Raw genomic sequence first — 20365 nt, 5'->3', positions numbered from 1 at the left:
TGCTGAGGATAAAACCCAGTGCCTCACATGTGCTAGGCAAGTGTTCTACCACTGAGCTACAACCTCAACCTGATTATGTCACTTTTTTTTTAAAACATTTACTTATTTAATTTAGTTGTAGGTGGACAAAATAACTTTATTTTATTTTTATGTGGTGCTGAGGATGGAACTCAGTGCCTCAAGCATAAGAGTCAAGCGCTCTACCTCTGAGCCACAACCCCAGCCCTTAAGTCACTTTTTAAAAAAAAAATTTTTTTTAGTTGTTGATTGATGGACTTTTATTTTATTTATTTATATGTGGTGCTGAGAATCAAACCCAGACCCTCACACATGCTAGGCAAGCTCTACCAATGAACTACAACCCCAGCCTACCTTGTCACTTTTTAATAAAGAAAAAAACTACTATAATGTATAAACAGATTAAATATGCTAAATTTTAGTCCTACCTACTATAAATATTTTTCAGCTCAATTTCTACCTTGATCCTATCACATCAGTCATTTAGCAAGTATATTGTGCATATTTTCTATGTGCCATGTTCTATATCAATTAGTGAAGAATAGTAGGAAAAAACAGATATAATCCCTATCTTCATAGTATTTCCAGTTGTAAGAAGAAAGACATTAATAAAATAATGTTTTATACACACTCACACCAATCACCAGTCAGAATCACATGAAGAAGAGCTGGACAACCTCAGGTAAGGGAGGTAAGACAAGGTGATCTGGGGGAAATGGCAGAGAGGACATCTAAATAGTAAGCGGGAGTTAACCAGATGAAAAGAGAAGAAAAGACATTCTCAAGAGAGGAAACAACATATTCAAAAGTTTCTGGCAGGAGAAGGTGGCTGCCTTGTGAAATTAAAAAGGTCAATATAGCTGAAGCAAGGAGACCAGAGGGAAGATTTGTGTGAGATGGGGCTTGACAAATTGACAGGGGCTCAGTGTTGAAGAACTTTGTTTACAAATATCTCTACCTTCAGTTTAGTAGTGATATAAAGTCAATGAAAAGTTGGGAATGGGGACAGAAAGGACAAGCTGCCATGATTAGATATAAAAATATTAATATGACATACAGAAAAAAATCAGACAGGGCATAAGTACACTAGGAAGTGGCTACTGTATGTGACAGAGAACAGGGATAAGTTGTGGTAATAGAAATAAAACAAAGAGCCTGGTGTGGTGTTGCATGCCTGTAATACCAGAGGCTAGGGAGGCTGACGAATTCAAAGCCAGCCTCAGCAAAGCAAGGCGCTAAGAAACTCAGTGAGACCCTTTCTTTAACTAAAATACAAAATAAGGCTGAGGATGTAGCTCAGTGGCCAAGTGCCCCTGGGTTCAATCCCCAGTGACCCCTTTCCTCCCAAAACACACACACACACACACACACACACAGAGAAAAAAAGCTTAGGATTGGGGAAGTGAAACTGAGAATTCAGTAATGATAGGACGCAGCATCTGAGGGAGGGGGAAATGTCAAATTTGGTGTCCCAGGTTTCTGCCTTGAATACCCAGTTGGATGGCTGGTGCTCCCACAGACATAAGTAACATCAGAGAACCAGGTGCAGTTGGAAGAGCTTGATTTCAGTTTTAGACTTGATGAGTTTAAGGTGTTTTTGAGGTATGCTGGAGGGGTTTTCAAAAAGACAGTTATAATAAAGCTCCTTTTCAACATCTTTGTCAATATCTTCAACGTAGTCACCTCTTTCCAACTTGTTCCTAGAGAAAAATCTGAAAAGTTTTAATGTACTTTTCAATTTAAACTCATTATGAGTCATTTACGTAAGGGAATGACTGAATTACTATATTTTAGGTAATTTTTCTTTTGAAATAAAATCCCTATCTAAAAAAAAAGATAGTTATATGTAAGGTATCTAGCACAAAAGGAAGATGTAATCCAGAGGGAAAAAATTATGTTCATGAAGGACTTGGGAAAAGATATCATTACCTAGGAAAAGAGAAATTGAGATGCAGACCACCAATGTTTAATTGCCCATAGTTAAAAATGATGCTTCAATAAATTTATTCTAAACACAAATAAATTAGCATTGGTCTCATATTTTGTAAATTTTATTTATCTTTTCATGAGGTAATAATTATATGTTACTTTTATTACTAAGAGAAATTCAAGAGGATGAACTCTGTATGTCTAATATAGTTCTCATTAAAATTCAGTTAGTTAGAACCTTACCCTGAGTAAACACAAACTAAGGTATTTGTATTTTCTGAAGAAATTTTTGTATTTTGATTGTAAGAATTATTACCTGGCTAAAAAGAAACATTCTGCCTTTAAATTATGATTTTAAAAGCTATTCTGAATTATAACATTTCAGGTATCTTATTTATTCATTCCTCAACTATTTTCTGTGAGATCAATATATGTTAGGTATTGTAGAAAGAAACAAAACAAAACTAGCCTTAAGGAGCTCTCAGGTTAATAAAGAGAAAAAGCAAATAAAGAAACTGAAATATTATATTCTAAGTGTGTATCATATATTCATGGGATACAATGGGAATATGAAGGAAGGATACCAACAGAGACTTGGGAAGACATACTTAGAAGAGGTTTCCTAGATTTTTAAGAACAATTGGAGTGGGTCAGGTCAAGAACTGGAGATACAATCTAGGCAAAGAAGCCTGTATCATAAAGTCTACTAAAAAAATCTGGATGCTTTTAAGTTTGTGAAGAACCAGTGAAGAGTCTTCAGCAGAGAGTGACATGCTCCAATTGACATTTTAAAAGGACACCTACTGGTAATATGAAAAATTAATTGGACTTGGGCACTAAACTTTAGATGAAGAATAACGAGAGCCTGAATTTAAGTGAGAATGGGAAGACCTAGGGAAGGTAGGCATAGGCTGAGAGATATTTGAGAAGTGGAATGATGGGACTAAAGCTAGACATAATAGAGATGGAGGAATAAAGTATGATTTTCAAGTTTCTGGCTAGCTAATTAGGTAAAGGTAGATGCCCACTCATGAGTTTAGCTGTGGACATTCTTAGGTTGAGGAGAAAATGATAAGTAGGCATTTAGAAATACAATCTAGAATACTTAAATTTAAAGTCAGATTGTAGATAAAGTCTTCACTGTTTAGGTGATGTTTGAAACTACCGCTTTCATTAAAAAATGAGCTTAGCAATGTTTCTAAGTAATCTAGTTAGTAAGCTTGTTTATAATGCATTTTTATACCTAACTGCACACCTAATGTCTTCATAGTCAGCAATCTATGTTTAGTTTCCCAGTGCATTCTTTTGTATACTAAAATTTAAGAGCCATTGATATATGAAATAGGAAAACAATGTCAATTGTACAACCACAGAAACATCAATATTGAAGGAAACAATTCTGGAAGCTTATAACAAAATATTAACAGTGGTGATCAATGGATGATGAAATATGGAGTTTAAATTTTCTTCTGATCAAAACATTACTGGGTTTGATTCTCAGCACCACATATGAACAAATAAATAAATAAAGATTCATCAACAACTAATAAAAATATAAAAGATTACATAAACATTTTGGAAGGTGGAGATAGAAATTTCTAGTTAAAACAGAAAGCTAGAACCTCAAAATAAGTGGAATAGTCATTTACCTTAATTTTTGTTTTTATTTTTAAAATTTCAACATTTACCTTGAAAGACAGGTAAATATTAAATATTTTTAAATTAAAAGAACCCTAAAAAGTGATGTATATGCTTGAGTTTTTAAGATCATTTTATACATTTCATAGTGACAATCAGCTTTTTCTGAAACACAACCATCAAAACTAATAACAAATTCTAAGGTATTTATAATTGAAGTACTACAATTTTATAAGTGAATGACTTCAGCAAAAAAATGTTAAAATGAGGACTAGCACAATGGATTCCAACACCTAATCACACTCAAATCAGATATATTTCTAAAATGACACTGTAAGTTGATTTAGTATCTCAATTTTAAAAAAGAAATGCCTAATTTCCCCCTTTGATTCAATATAGCCATTTTATGCCTCAAAATACAAAATGTCATGAGGATGATGACTAATGCAGTAACCATGATGCAAAAAACAAGTTAGGCTTGTTTAAGAAACTGTTATGTGGGGCTGGGGTTGTGGCTCAGAGGTAGAGCACTTGCCTAGCACATGTGAGAGGTACTGGGTTTGATCCTAAGTACCTCAGAAAAATAAATACAGGTATTAAAAAAAAAACTGTTTTGTTTTATATTAAAAGACAAAAATACTGATCTTTAAACCCTGAAAAGTTTCAAAAAACACCAGTATGATTAGAAGCATGACATTTCTTTCATTACCATGGGCTCGAAGTAAAGCTTCAGCAGTAAATAGAGGAGCCTGAAGCATGTCTGCAGTTTCCACAATAAGCATATCTTTCAATCTGCGAAGATCCTGAGGCCTTAATCCTTCATATGGCTTTGAAAAGAAGAGAAATTAGAAATTAGAAGTTAGATTGGCCATGATGCTTAGGAATTACCAAAATATATATAAACAAATACATAAGATTATCATTTATTAAATCTTTCAGCTTCAATTTGATTATAGAAGTTCAAATGGTATTTTTAGGTTCTACTGTCACAGACTTTAAACTACCCTTTCACAAGTCCCTTTTAAGCTGGAAAGTAGATGCTGGAGCTCATGCAACTGAATATTCTAAAAACAAAAGTATTAAAACTATAGTGGCAAAACCATCATACCTTACAGTTTTGCAAATCTGGATTATATACCAAAAAAAGCCTTAGAAATAAAAACTTATAATCATATGAATAAGCAATAATCACTACTAAAGGTCTCAAGTATTTTTATCCAGATTGTTCTTTCTGCAAACCAACTGTATATAAATACATGTATGTTCACTTAAGGCAGTTTCAGTCACTGAATCACTGAATAGTAACCAATGCATTGTAGTAAACAAGAATTAAAAATCAGCTTAAAAAGCAGGAGAGATTCCCAAATATTTATTAGAAAAACAACCACTCAGATGTCCTCTGGTAGTATCTATCACAGTTCTTAAAGAGCTCTAGGCAGGAAAAAATCTCACCCAGTGTATTTGATTTACAAATATTTTAGAATTAGATGTTATTTTTATTTCTTGCTTGGTTTTTTTTTAGTATCATGGTAATCATTTCATCAATTCTTACTTAACTTCATGTGACTAGGACTATTCACCAAGGCTAATTTTTCTGAGTTGACAGGATTAACTTTCTGATTCTTAGATATCTTCTGGCAGGGACAAATAAAAAGCAATGAGTATATTAATGACAGAAAAGACTGACACACTTAACCCCATAAAAATCTGCCAAGATTTAAACAAACAAACAAACCAAAAAAGGCGTATTCTATACATTTAATATATAGAAATTCTGTCACCATAAATAAGTTTTTTTTAAAAAAAAATTATAAAACATAAACAGCCTTAAAGATACAAATTCTTTCTCCAGCAAAGGCCAGGTTTCAAAAAAAAAAAAAAAAATACAACACAGTATTGGCAAAGTTGCAGTGAGCTGGTCATCAGCAACATTATAGATGAAAATGAAAATCAGTGTATCATTTAACAACCTACCATAATCTATAATGAACCCTTAAAATATTCATCTTTTAACCTATTAATTTGACTTATATGAATGTATTGCAAGATAGATTTGCAAATGTGGACAGAACTGGTTATTTGTAATGTTATTTGAAAAGTAAAAAAAAAAAAAAAAGCAAATAATTCAGATCTACACTAAGGGAATTATGGTACAATCACATTAGAATATGCATGTGAAATGATTTTCATCATGATAATTTTCATGATGAGTTTGTAAAAATCCAGCAGTGTTAGGAATTAAAAAAAAATTTAAAAAAGCATGTTCTATGGAAAAAATGTAATTGAAAAATCACTTGGGATGTAAAACAGTGTACATTCAATCTATCGTGTTTTTGCTGTTAAAAATTATGGGGTAGACTTAACATTACATACATTCCACATCACACAGTATTATAGCCTACTTCATATGTATCCATTCAGCTACAATGCCATGAATGCCTACATATACAGGTATTCCATTAATTAGAAAGAAATGGAAAATTAACACTATTCTATATAGAAATATCATTAAATAAAAATGAAAGAAGCACTTCAATTTAATCCTAAGTATCCTTAGAAAAAGTCTTAATTGTATAATGCTTCCTTTCAAGGTAACTGTGAAACACGTTTTCTCCTTAAAAAAAAATCCTAGTACATCTTTTAATAGTTAAATTTGTAGTATTCATTTTATTATGTAAGTATATACTATGTATCACATTGTTTCTAGAAAATGTATTTCAAGTCCAGTTTTGGGGTTGGAGTAACTTTCTTTGCCTCAATAATTAGAGTATTTCTTGATATTCCCAGTAGTAGCAATTGTGTATTTCCTGAACTCATTTCCTAAATATTCTTTTTCAGATTAGCCATCATTCTACCTCATCAATGTTGAACCAACTAAGCAGGGAGAAAATGGTTAATTTAATTATGACTTTATAGATTATTATCAAGAAACCAGCCAGGCACAGTGGTGCATGCCTATATTCCCAGTGACTCGGGAGGCTGAGGCAGGAGGATCTCGAGTTCAAAGCCAGACTCAGCAAAAAGTGAGGCACTGAGCAACTCAGTGAGACCCTGTCTCTAAATAAAATACAAAATAGGGCTGGGGATGTAGCTCAGTGGTCACGTGCCCCTGAGTTCAATCCCAGTACCCTCAGCACCCCCCCCCCAAAGAAACCAATAGTACAGATAAACTAATGGGGGGAAAATCACCTTTCCTTGCAATTCTGATATAATGTATTGAAAGATTTTTTTAAATTTTAGATATATTAAGAAGGAAAGGATACTATAAAGCAATCAGCATGAATTAAGTGTTTTTTAAATGTATGCAGTTTTAAATTGAAAAAGACAACAATGGAAGAAAAACAGTTGTTGAAGGACAAAAACATATTGCCTGCGTAAATATGTAACATATTCATTCTGAATTTCTGTAGGAGAACTGTAATTAGGTCATGTGAAGCATTTCAATACATTGCTCAGTCCCAAGTGGGCATTAACTAGCTCTTTCTTCTGTAGGAAAGATTAAAATTAAGGCGCCTTTCTTTTTCCTGCTGCCAGGATAAACTGCTTCTACTTTCAGATTAAACACAAACCAGCAATAACCTTCTAAGGAGTCAGTACAGATATAAAAAAAAGAAAAAGGAAACTAAATTAAAAAAACACAGTGAATAAAAGTACCTCTTCTGTATCAGTGCATACTACTGCTACCTAAAGAGTAGTATTTTCTCAAGAAATGAGAAAACCTAACACAAAAATGGCACTATTTTTATACCATGTTAAAAAAAAAAAAGGCAGTTTCTTCAAAAATAGTTTCAGAAAGACTCTGACATAAATTAATTGAAGGGCATATTTGTTTTTGTTAAATTTTTCCACAATGAAAACAGCACCCTGCTATGAATGTGAAACATGTGAAACTTTTTTTTTTTTTTTTTTTTAGTTTAAGGATAGCATTTTTTTACTCCAATATATTGGTAACTTAAAATTTTTAAATGTGAAATACAAACAGGAGAGTGTATTTCCAATTCCCCTTAATACCAATTTTCATTTTGCTGATCCATGAGCTTATTTTAAGAGGTAGAGGGAGAAAAAAGCAGCCAGAGAAATAGGTAATATCCTCTCTCCCTATTCAGCTGTTATTGCCTGGGCATTAAGACCTAGACTATTTTCACCTATACCTCCACTTAAAAGTATACTATAGAGCAGAGGAGGTTAAATGTGCTAACAAGAGTAGCTGCCTAAGGCAATGCCCAACATGTGGGTTCCTTGCTAGACAGAACTTTGAAGGGGCTCAGGGGTAGAGCACTCGCCTAGCATGTGTGAGGCACTGGATTCAATCCTCAGCACCACCTAAAGAAATAAGGATATTGTGTCAAACTACAACTAAAAAAAAATTAAACAACAACAAAAGGACCTTGAGCCTTCCTGATTTATAGAATGGTGGAAAGGGAGAATTCTTAATTTTTTTTTCTTTTTTTATGAAGGCCTTTTATACAGCATACTGTGCACTTTTCATTTACTCAGAAGAAAACTTACAATATTTCTAGGCAGCCATAATTATAGTTTTTATTTTTATTTTTTTTCTTATCTGCGTTCCTATTGTCTTCAGGCACTTAAAACAGTGTCTGGCAGAGCAGCAACTCAGAGTTTTACTGAATGATGGGATAAGAAATGGATTTCACCCATTTATAAACTAATTATTCTATTATTTATAAACTAATTAATTACAACGTGTCAAGAAGATAAAGGAAATTTTATACACCATCTAGATCATTAACTGAATCAAAAACAACTCAGTCAGAAATGTAAAAATATCTAAATTACTTAAATATTCATCAATAAACAAATGGTTAAGATATGCAGATTAGGTAGCTCAGTGGTAAAGCCCTGGTCTAGCATGCCTAGGCCCTGGTTCAATCCCTAGCACAAGGGTAGGGGTGTCATAGGGAGGGGGCAGTGGCAAGGGGAGAGTTTCTCAAACACAGATTATATATTCTGACTTGGGAAAATGTTCAAGATATATTGTAAAGTTGAAAAAAAATTATTAGGACTCAATACATGATGATCTTTTATGTTAAAAACTCAATATGTATATATGTTTTTGCTTAAGTCTGATAATATAAGAAACTTAATATGAAACAGGTAGCATCAGGACAGAGAACATTTTTTAGCAATAAATATTCATTATAAATTTCAGAAAATGCATGAAAATAGAAAATTAAGAAAAGCAAAGGAAATTTCCCATGACCACAATTATCATTTTATATACGTCAATCTTCTTTCTTTATATAGGTTTTCTTCTATATAATTAGAATCAAACTATTATATATTTAAAGTTAATCTAATAGTTTATTACAGTTACACTAAGTTCATTTAGGTCATTCATCTGTTAATGAGTTCTATTGATTTATTTTATTTATTTTTAATTTTTTTTTGTCCCCCAAGTAGTTCTAAGTTCTATTAGTTTCTAAAAACCAAATTCTACTAATTTCATATTTAACTAGGAATTAAATTATGGTACCTTGGAGAAAGATTAAATATATAATCACAAATGACTTTCAATTTAATCACATCAACATTATTTCTGGAATACTACTGCTGAAATGTTATCTTCTGACTAAATAATTACATTAATAATTTATGCTTGACTCAAAATTATGGATTGTCAAAAAGGAAGTAGTATGGCAAACAGAAGAATCAAGTTCATTTCACTGTGATCCTGGAAAGTATTTTCTGGTTTATCTTTCTTATTAAAAAGGGAGGTGGAGGGGCTGGGGTTGTGGCTTAGCAGTAGAGCACTCGCCTACTAGCACATGTTAGACTCTGGGTTCAATCCTTATCACCACATAGAAATGAATAAAATAAAGGTGTTGTGTACAACTACAACTAAAAAGTAAATATTAAAAAAAAAAAAAAGAGGAAGGGGCACAAATATCACTCAAGATTCCTGTGTGGATTCAATTACCATGTGAAAAGGCCAGCAAAATCTTTAGGACATAGGCCCTTTCTATATGTACTTAAACTTAATAAGTATGTCTATAATATAACCTAAATAAAGAAACAAAAACGCAAAGAAATACAAATATTAATTCTAAGAAACTCAGCTCTTTTGGCCTTTATAGAGAGTATAAAAACTCAAAATATTTTTGTTGACAATTTCATAGGAAAAATAAAACAAACAATATGACTGGATGATACACATACAAACCAATAGTGATACAATACCTTTAGAATCAAGTTAGTACTGAACAATGAAGAATCAGAATCATTTTGGGAGGAAAAATTGTGTTATAATTTCTTTAAGCAATATCAATGGATGCATACTCTGTAAGCAGAGTGTTAGGCACTGAAAATACTCTGTTGAATAAGGCAGATGAGGCTCTAGATTTATTGTAGTTGACAATCTAATAAGAGAGAAAGGCAATAATCAAATAAATACACAAAATAATTATAGCATCTGATAGGTCTTATGAGAAATAAATGGGGCTACAAAGTTTCAGGTAGACAGGAAGAATAGATATTGAGGTCTACTGCACAATAGCGTGAAAGACTAGAGTCAGAATAAAAATGTACTGTGTATTTCAAAATAACTAAGAGCAATTTTCAAATATATCACCATAAAAAAATGATAGAGCACTGGGGAGACCATATTTAGAAAGATTTTCTCTCTGAACCTAAAAGAAAACAACTGGGAGCAGATTTCAGACATAAAGCAAATGGAAAAGCCTTGGATTAGTCTAGGTATTGTGCTGGGGAAGTAAATTTTGAGATGAAGATGGAAAGAGAGGTAGTAGTAAGATCATAAAAGGGCTTTCATCTGAGCAAACAATTCAGATTTTATTCAAGTACAATGACAAGTCACTCATATTGTTTGAATATGTTTAAATGTGCCCTTCCCCACCTGTTCTCCTGCCAAAGATTCCTGTGCTATAAGCTTGGTTCTCACTGTGGCAATGATGGTGTGGAATTTTTAAGAGATATGGTCTATGAATGGCAGGTCCTCAATTAGGGGCATACCCTAGGAAGGCACTGTGGACCCCAGTCTTCCTCTGGTTTCTTGTTTCAAGATCACTCCCATAAATATTCTCCACTATTTGCCATGGGGCCTTTTTCAGAACCTGCCGTTTCAGCTTCCAAAACCAGAGCTATGTAAACTTCTTTTCTTCATAAAGTTAGCTCATCTCAGGTATTTCATTATATCAACACAAAATGGACCAATATGGTCACTAATTCATTTAAATGATATGAAGTGATTTAAGTTTAAAAATGTGCCACTCTGACACCTATGTACAAAACAGATTCTAAAGGTACCAGATTGGAGGTAAGGAAAATATAACAATAGCTAAGAAGTGAGTATGGTGAGGGCCTGGAGATGGAGAGTAGAAGTAAAGACTGAAGAGCATATAGATTTAGGTAAAATTAACAGGACACCCTGATTGTTTGGATGTGATGGTTAAGGAGATGTGAGGAATCAAGAATGCCTGCCACATTTATTATGCTTGAGTGAATCAGTTAGCTATGGAGATGACAGGATATTTAGCATATTGCATATTGCAAAGATGACCATACAAACCAACAAATCAAGCTCTAAAGAAGAAAAAATTTCTAATTTAAAATAAAATGTAAAATTATTGTTACATAATTTTTTAATAAAAACAACAACAACAAAAAGCACCTTACCTCTCGTTTGTCTAATGCAGCATATTCAGCTTCTATTTCTTCAGCCTCAGGATCCCGTGAAAATACCATTTGGGATTCCAGATTGAGGGCCAAATCTTTGTGGTGTTGTTTTTCAGCACAATCACAAGGAGTATCTTTATTTTCATTCTCAGCAAACAAGTCTCCTCCATGTTTTACTAAAAGCTAAGAAAGATTTTTTTGAAAAGTTGCAACCAGATTTACATGAAAAGTTATTGCAACCCACTGATTTTTAAAAAATACAATAGGATTAGCGTAACAAAAATGCAACAGTATGTATAGTGTGTATTTGAACTAATAATAAGATGTATTTTAGATATCTGTGGCTTCTAATTTTTAAGGCTAGAAATATTATTCTTTTTTAATAATAAGATGAATTCGTTTGATTATAAACAATAATAAACAAACATTTTACTTGTATCATTCATATCCTGTGAAATACTAAAATGAAATTAGGATGACCAAGTCACTGAGGCAAAGCGGTTTCTAATATTCCTCAAAATAAGTGATGGGATGAGCTACTGATGGACAAGTTGGGAAGATCCTCTATCATACAATCTCTCTTTGGTCCAAAGAAATCCATCTCTAAAAAGACATAAAATAATGTTGTAACTTGCTTACTACTGAGGTTTCTGCTGGTTTTGCAGAAGTTAAATATGTAATTTTTAAGAGCTGTAGGTTCCAGATTCTGATTGTGTTCATGGAGATGTTAAGGACATGAAAATCTTCAAAAAAACCCTTCAACTTTGAAGGGCATTCTGACAATTAAGCATGAAGATTTTTATACAGGATTCAGTCATACTCAGTATAGTAACAGTCACTATGTATTGCCTTCTAAGCACAGCTAGTGCTTAGCATTAAATATACGTTCTCATTTAATATTATACACGCCTGTGACAGCAGTGTCTCAGAAAAGGAACTTGACCAAAGTTACCTAGCTAGTCAGACACAAGTGTGATCAAGTTTTTAACTGTACTTGGCTATTCTGCTGACTCATGTTGTAGGATGATCACACAAACTGAAGAAGGCAAATGCAACCTAAGTCAATCCTCAAGTTCTGCCCAGCCTCTTATGTAAATCTAAATGTGAATACTTTTGTAGAGGCTTTCACTTTATATGAGGGTTATTATGTAAATCTAAATGTGAATACGTTTGTAGAGGCTTTCACTTTATATGAGGGTTAATCATAAATGGCTCTTTTCATTTTCTTTCAAATAATTTTATCCTCCTCTTTGCTCACCAGCAAACACTGACCTTCTTGCAAAGTTCTTCTGATTGGAATTCTTTTTTTTTTGTACCAGGAATTGAACCCAGGGCACTTAACCACTAAGCAACATCCCCAGCCCCTTTTATTTTGAGACAGGGTCTCACTTAGGGCCTTGCTAAGTTGCTGAGGCTGGCTTTGAACTTGGTATCCTCCTGCCTCAGCCTCCTGAGCCACTGATCTGATTGAAATTCTTATGTTTCTTCTACAGTCATACCAAGATATATCAAATCATCACTATTCAACACATCTTTTCTTCAATTCTGCCTTTCTTCCTGTTTACAATTCCAGAGGTGGGGTAACCAATAACATTCAAAACAAATCCCATACCATTCTTCTGATCCATAATATAAAATGTTGGGAACTCTTGGCAAGTCATTGAACTCTTTCAAGTCACAGTTTACACAGGCCCATTAGAAAAAGAGACATGTAATTTTGAAAAAAAGGTGCAAAACAAGATGATTCCTAAAGTCTGTTCTAATTCTAAGATTACCATTTCACTATCTCTGTGTACTGGACTTCATTACTTTCTCCATTTCTACTATGACTTCCTTTAGCTCCTGGCACAGAATCCCTTTAACTTAATCCTACTATCCTTCTAGTTACTTTCCTAATACCGTAACAGGCAGGATAATGGCATTTTGGTGTGCATATAAGAAGAAGATGTAGTGAGATAATAGAGCTGAAAAATTATTATTATTGCCTTAGTGGTGTTGTGACTACCCTAAATTTGTAGAACAACACCTTATTCACTAGTTTGTGGTGATACTGGTGTAAACAAACCTACTATGCTGCTAGTCATATAAAAATTATATACATAAGGCTTTCACTTTATAATAGGGTTATTATGTAAATCTAAACGTGAATACTTTTGTAGAAGCTTTCACTTTATATGAGGGTTAATTATAAACGGCTCTTTTAATTTTCTTTCAAATAATTTTATCCTCCTCTTTGCTCACCAGCAAACACTGACCTTCTTGCAAAGTTGAAAAGGAGGGAAAGGTACATAGCAGGCTTTAACATCTAGGTTTATGTACGTACATGTTATGATGTTCATACAATGGTGAAACCACCTAACTATGCATTTCTCAGAATGTATTTCCATTGTTAAGGAATGCATGTCTGTCTGTTCCTGTTGTCCTCAGCCACATTTCTCAAAAATATTCACTCTGTCTCCATTTTCTCAGCAAATGACTCAATTACTCCCAGTTATCTTCTACCTTATTTTATGGAAACAATATTCCTGAAAGTCATTACTACCTCTTAACTCTCAATCCAACAGTCTTTCTCAGTCCTCCAATTCCTTTACCTTGCTGCAGCATGTCACATGACTGAGTAACCTCTGTTTTAATCAGCTTTTTCACAAAAAGATCTGACCAGAACAACTGTAGAGGAGGAGAAGTTTATTTTAGGGCTCAGGATTTCTAAGGTTATTAGTCCATAGACGGTCATCTTCATTCCTTAGCGCTCTAGTGAGGCAGAACATTATGGCAGAAAAGGGTAGCAAAGGGAAGCAAGCAGCTCACATGTTTAGAAAGCAGAGAGAAACTCCACTTTCCAGATACAAAATATATACACCATAGCCCCACACTCAATGAACCACTTCCTCCAGCCACACCCCACCTGCCTCCAGTTACCACTCAGTTAATCACAATAGGGATTAATTCACTGATTAGGTTAAGCATATAGCCCAATCATTTCTCCTCCAAACCTTGCACTGTCTTATATGTGAGCTTTTGGGGGACACCACATCTAAACCATAACAACCTTTCTCTTTGGAATTCTTCTCTTGGCATCCTTGATATTGTATCACTATGCCACTGTATTTTTTTACTTTTTCTGTTTCTGACATAGGCTTTACCTCTTATTCTTACCATCTTCAAATGTAAGAATTCTCTAAATTGACGTTGTCACTTTAACTCTGTTATCTATAACTTTAAAAGATTTTCCCCTGGATCTCCCATCTTTCCATTGTCTTGTTTGTAGCTATCAATCATGTAGCTCATAATTCCAAATCTATACTCTTTAGTCCCAAACATTTGGTCCTAATTTTCAGTAGTCTGTCTACTATTTCTTGTGGAGAATCTAAGACCTGAATATCCATCCTTCTAAATAAAAGGCTACTTTCCTTTCTTTTCAACCCATTCCTTCCTCATCTTATTTTTTGAGAGGCGATAATTGTTGGCAAGCCTCAAATTTACTTAGATTTAAAACCATGTTCATTTTTCTTAAAGTTAATTTAATTTAGTTAAGGAGATAAGAGTAGATTATTATAGAAAATGTAAAAAGAAATCAGAAAATGTCATCCCAAGATAGTTCATCATAGTCAATATTAAAATTTAAAGCCTCCATCATTTTAAACCTTTTTCTCCCTTACTTTTTTTCTTAGTTTTTATTTTTTTGTTCTATTAAGTTATGCATGACAGTAGAATGCATTTCGACACGGCATACATAAGGAGTATAACTTCTCATTCTTTTGGTTGTAAATGATGTAGAGTTATACTGTTCAAATAATCATATATGCACATGGGGTAATAATGTTCAATCCATTCTACTATTATTCCTAATCCCAAACCCCCTTGCCTCCTTTCATTCCCCCTCTGTCTAATCCAAAATACCTCTATTCTTCCCTAGCCCCACCCTCTTAATGTGAATTAGCATCCACATACCAGAGAAAACATTCAGCCTTTGGTTCTTTGTTTCCCTTCTTTTTTCAAGTCACCAAATGCTACCAGTTCTTCATAATATCCCATATATCTGCTTCATTCTTTCCATCCCTAATGCTACCACACAAAGCCAAGCTCTTTATCAGTTTACACAAGATTAATCCAATAATCTCACTACGACTCCTCCATCTAGTACAATGGTTTTCAACCTTGGCTACACACTGAAGCCATCTGGAGAACTTTAAAAATAACAATCAGATATGTGTGAAAAGTGAATGAAAAGCCATAAAGTAAATAAAATAACAAGATGTAAAAAAAAAAAAAAAACCAATGTGTGGGATCTACATTTAGAGTTTATGCTTGTATTAGTATGAGGTTTCTATACAGTAATGGTTAGAACCCGTGTCCTAATACAAGGTTTCAAATGGTTTAACAATCATCTGGGGAGCTTGATACTTATAAGATGGATTTGGAGTGGAAAGTGCAATCAATTTATTTTTATAGGTGATTACAATATAAGTGGCCCAAAGACCTCACTGTAAATAGGGGTTTTCAATCTTCAATGGGAATATGATTAAGATTGGGGTTTTACTAGAGTATAGATTCAGTTTCAGCTGGGCCTAAAATTTGGTCTGAATTTCTTTATTTGTAACAAGTTCCCAGATGAGGACCAATCTCTGAGTACCAAGTCTCTTAATAAATACTGCTTTACAATTATCCCATTAAAATCTATTTTACATTCCAACCATTAGGCTAATCTTTTTGATTTACCTTTTAAGATACTACTTTTTCAATCACAGTGTTTCATTGGCTTAATTTTCTGCAAAAGAACTCCCAAATCTTTGACCCTGGCATTCAGTAGTTTCTGTTTGGTATGGTCTCTATTTTCAAGTCACTTATTATTTCTCCACCAGAAAAACTTCAATCTGCAAATGTTTGAGACCTAGGACAGTACTTCTCAAACTCTACCATGCAAATAATCAGCAGGAGAACCTACCAAAACATTCCTGGAATCCTAGAAATTTTGCTTTGGAATTTGGAGGTTCAAGAAATTGTATTTATCTTAAGATCAGAGTAGTTACTGATGCTGCAGGTCTGACATTTACATTTTGAATAGCTTCCTCCAAATACTTAATCTGAAATCTTACCCTCTCAAATCTTACTACTACAATGAACCCCTTCCAGGGTGTGTGTAATGCCTTTAATAGTCACTGTCTTAATATAGGCCTTAGCACATCATAATGTTTGGGAACAATGATGAGATCATAACTCTTGAAAAAAAAATGAGAAAACTGAGACTCAAACAAATAGTTACTGAGTTACAGAGCTGGGACTACAATTCTTGTGTTCTTTTCAATTTTAAAACTCCAGGTACTAATAAAAACCACAAAATAATTAGGTAAACTCTACAGTCAATTCTGTGAATGGTTATTATGGCTTTTCAGTGAACCGGTGAAACACTCTGATAGCTGCCCAAGTGTCAAACAGGCTCTCTGCCTATGGAAGGGAAAGTATGCCTTACCACCTTTGTTTTTCTAGTAACCTCTATTTGATCTAAGCAGCTATACTTACAGCTCCCAAAATAAGCAATTAGGGAATGTATCAGAAATATATAAAGTAACACTCATTTTTAAACATGCTTTATAGATAGAGTGAAGCACTATCAAAAGCAAAAATCTGTTATAGTCACCAACTACTGAAGTGTTGAGTCATCTTGCCTTATGCAGGGGCCAGTCTGCTGCCTGTTTCTGTATAGCCCATGAATTAAAAATGGCTTTTCCATTTTTTAATGGTTGAAAATGAGTCAAAACAAATATTTCAGGATATGTGCAAATAATCAGAAATTCAAATAAAATTATTTACTATCTAGGTTTTCAGAGGGGAGGAAAAAAAAAAACAGCTTACTAACCCCTGAATTCTTCTTTGGTATATGAAAAATCAGAATTAGAGGAATTTATTTTTAGTTTATCCTTAGTAAATGTTTATTATATAAGCATTTCCAGTTTTCAAACAATTTAAAACTACCACAACTTTTTGATTACTTTTAACTCATAAATAATTTTAAATAATGAGTATTTGTGAAACACCAGATTTTCCTGTTTATGCAGTTCTAAAAAATACACCAAAGTGAAGATTTAACATAAATCACTTGGTATTAGAGAGTGAACATAGAGATAAAAAGAAGGTGATGGCTGAAAGAAACAAGAGGTGTACTCTGTCAGTGAATCATACTGGTTTGGTGCAGGCAGTGGGGGTTGGGGGTTGCTGCAAGGAGAAAGAGAAAGAAAATAAAGAACAGACCAAGGTAAGTCCAGGTATTATCAAGACTGGTTGATTATTGGGGAGATTAAGAGAAATAAAAAGTTAAGAGGAGAAGCTAGTGGGTAGAAAGTGCAGCTTCAAAAATATAAAATTTGAGAAACTGTTGGAACAGCTATATCAGGAAGTCAACCAGGCAGCAATAGCACATGAGAAACTTCAGAAAAATCAGGGTTGGCCATCAGAGACACTGATATGTGACACTATATATCACTGGATATATAGTGATACCTTCATACCTAGAGGTTCCCAGAGAACTCTATAATTAAGAGATTTCAATTTTATTTGTACGTGTGAGGAGGCTACTATGGACCACAATTATTATAGAAAGGAGGAGTTTTAAAATAAATAATTCATTTCCATGGTTCAAAATGGTGAGGCACAGAAAACTTTATATTATAAATGCATCTATGAAATTGTCAAATACTAACTTTATCAAAGCTGTTCTTAAATAAATATACAAAACATTTCAACAACTAGAGAAGATATATTTTCATAAATATAAAAATATAAGTCTGTATATTTTAAAAAGGGGTTGGTCTTAACCTTGGGAAAAAAATAATCTCCTAATTGTAATGCCTAGACACCAAAAATGGGAAATATTTTACTACAGTCATGATCTAATAGAAAATTAGTAATAAAAGGGGTATTTGAAGTAATTTTAAAATTATTAACCCCAACCAGCCAAGAGGCACTATCACAGAGATTGAGTGACTCACACAGTCTCATAGTTACTATACCAAGATTACATACCAGTGCTTTCACCACAAGATAATACTTTAGTTTCATGAAAAATTAATAAATATCTGGTGACACTATTTCACTCAACTCCAACTTTTATATCATGCTTAATTAACAATGATCGCTATGAAAATTAAAAAGCATCATACAAATGTTAATTATTATCATTATTATTCTTATAGTCAAAGACTAACAGATGTATAGAAAGAAGTTCAGAAAAAAATATTTGAAGTATCCTTCATAGTAAATTTTATAAGAGAAATCTAAACCTTTCCTGTTCATCAAAATAGTGCAACATTACCTGAAGACTAATATTCTAAGAATTATAGTTATATAGTAGGTTACATATTACAATGTATTTATTTTATGCACTTACACAAGAAAACACAATAGGAACTCAGGAGATTAGTTAATCAAAAGTAAGTAAGGGCCTAAGTCTGGGCAAGGAGAGTATAGTCAAATAATGTAAATTAAAGATAAGCTTTATATGGGCAAAATAACATCTGAAATGAGTACTAGAATGAATGTAGGATATTCATAAAACTATATTTGGAATATTTTACATTAAGTCAAAAGAATTCTTCAGAATACAGAAAAATGAAAACAGTCATCAAATGCTGGTGTGGCTTATACAATGATATGATCAAACAGTTAAAATATATATTCTCTCTCTTTCTCTCTCTCTCTCTCTCACACACACACACACACACACATCAAAATAAACCTCACACTAATTTTCCTTAATAAACAAAAAATAAAGGTGGTAAAGGTACATCATTGTAAAAATACTTCAAAATCAACAACTACTAAAGCAATGATATTGACAAATTTTGGAAGCAAGATATTAAAACAGCCTTTTGAAAGCATTATTATTACTATCAAGAATAAGGTATTTTCTACCCAAGTCCACTTGAGAAATATGATGCAGATAAATCAATAATGGTGAGTCACTACAGCAGGGATTCTTTCATAGGAGATAAATATGAGAACAATATCTACAAGGCTTGAGCAAAAAAAATTCTGCTATTAGCCACTCCCTGCAAAAAATCCAGGATATCCTTCCACTACACTGAATCAATATTAGCACTGCTTGAAAGAATAATCTCAAGTTAATGACTGTCATTCACTAGAGAGCAAAGGTGACATAAACACAAGAAATAAAATGATGAAGATTTTAAAAGATTAACAAGTATCACAACAGCAGTAAATAAAAGACAAGTTTATAAGAGTGCTATTAGTGAAAAAAACTACCTCTTCAGATATACTAAAGGAATTGTATAAGTGGCTGTAATTCTTTAACAGAATACATTCAATATTTTTGATATATTAATCAATTTAGAAGTATAATGTTAAAGAAACATTCAATTTAAAATATCCAGATACACATAATTTAATCCCATTAGGATCACTGCTTTTCCAATAAAGACACACATTTTTAGAAACGAAAATACTCTGATCCAACCTAAAATGCTCCTCCCTCATAAAAGAACTTTATGAGCTATATATGGAATGACATGAATGGTGGTAACTGAGAAAAATCTATTCTGATGTATGTATAGTAGTGATATCATAAAAGTAATGGTTTCTTAGGTATAGCTAAGATCCCATGTATATAGACGATTGTATCTAAACGTATTATTAGATATTTTATATATATTAGTAACATATATTAGGTATATATATATTAAATACATGTTAAAAATTCAAATGTAATGTACTTAAGAGCACTTTAATGCAGACCAAATATAAAAAAGTTTAAAAACAACAAGTGCTTTTAAAGATTCAATAAAAGCATTTATTCATGTTTATTTATTATTTGTTCATGTTTATCCCTTGCTTATTAACTGATCGATTCTAGAAAAAAATACCTATAGAGCCTACTTCTCAATACTGCCATATCTGACACGTATAAATTTCATAAATTGGCTACAAAAAAAAATCACCAAAAAATCAGAATGCATCTTGACTAAAATTATTACTCTCAATATGACAGTGCTTAATTGATGACTACTTTTGTTGGTAAATTTTTAATTATTCTTGATTCTAGTTTATTTAAAGGGTTGACTATTTAGCTGTGGGTTTTTCCCTGGTAAAACAACATTAAAATAAAGTTAAAGAT

General features: G+C 32.9%; 1 protein-coding gene across 4 annotated transcripts in view; it reads right to left on the bottom strand.

Moving 5' to 3' along the window:
• Window positions 1-20365, bottom strand: part of Ankib1 (ankyrin repeat and IBR domain containing 1) — a 131161-nt gene that overhangs the window by 61099 nt on the left and 49697 nt on the right. For all 4 annotated transcript variants that reach the window (XM_076833648.1, XM_076833657.1, XM_076833661.1 and 1 more), the window contains exons 4-5: window positions 11239-11421; window positions 4295-4412 (exon numbers count right to left, since the gene is read on the bottom strand). In XM_076833648.1, the coding sequence (XP_076689763.1) occupies window positions 4295-4412; window positions 11239-11421 (301 nt within the window). The remainder of the gene's footprint in view (window positions 1-4294; window positions 4413-11238; window positions 11422-20365) is intronic.

This window comes from Callospermophilus lateralis, chromosome 1, assembly GCF_048772815.1.
Source record: "Callospermophilus lateralis isolate mCalLat2 chromosome 1, mCalLat2.hap1, whole genome shotgun sequence".
Classification (NCBI taxonomy): Eukaryota; Metazoa; Chordata; class Mammalia; order Rodentia; family Sciuridae; genus Callospermophilus; species Callospermophilus lateralis.
This window is presented reverse-complemented; position numbering and strand designations above follow the sequence as displayed.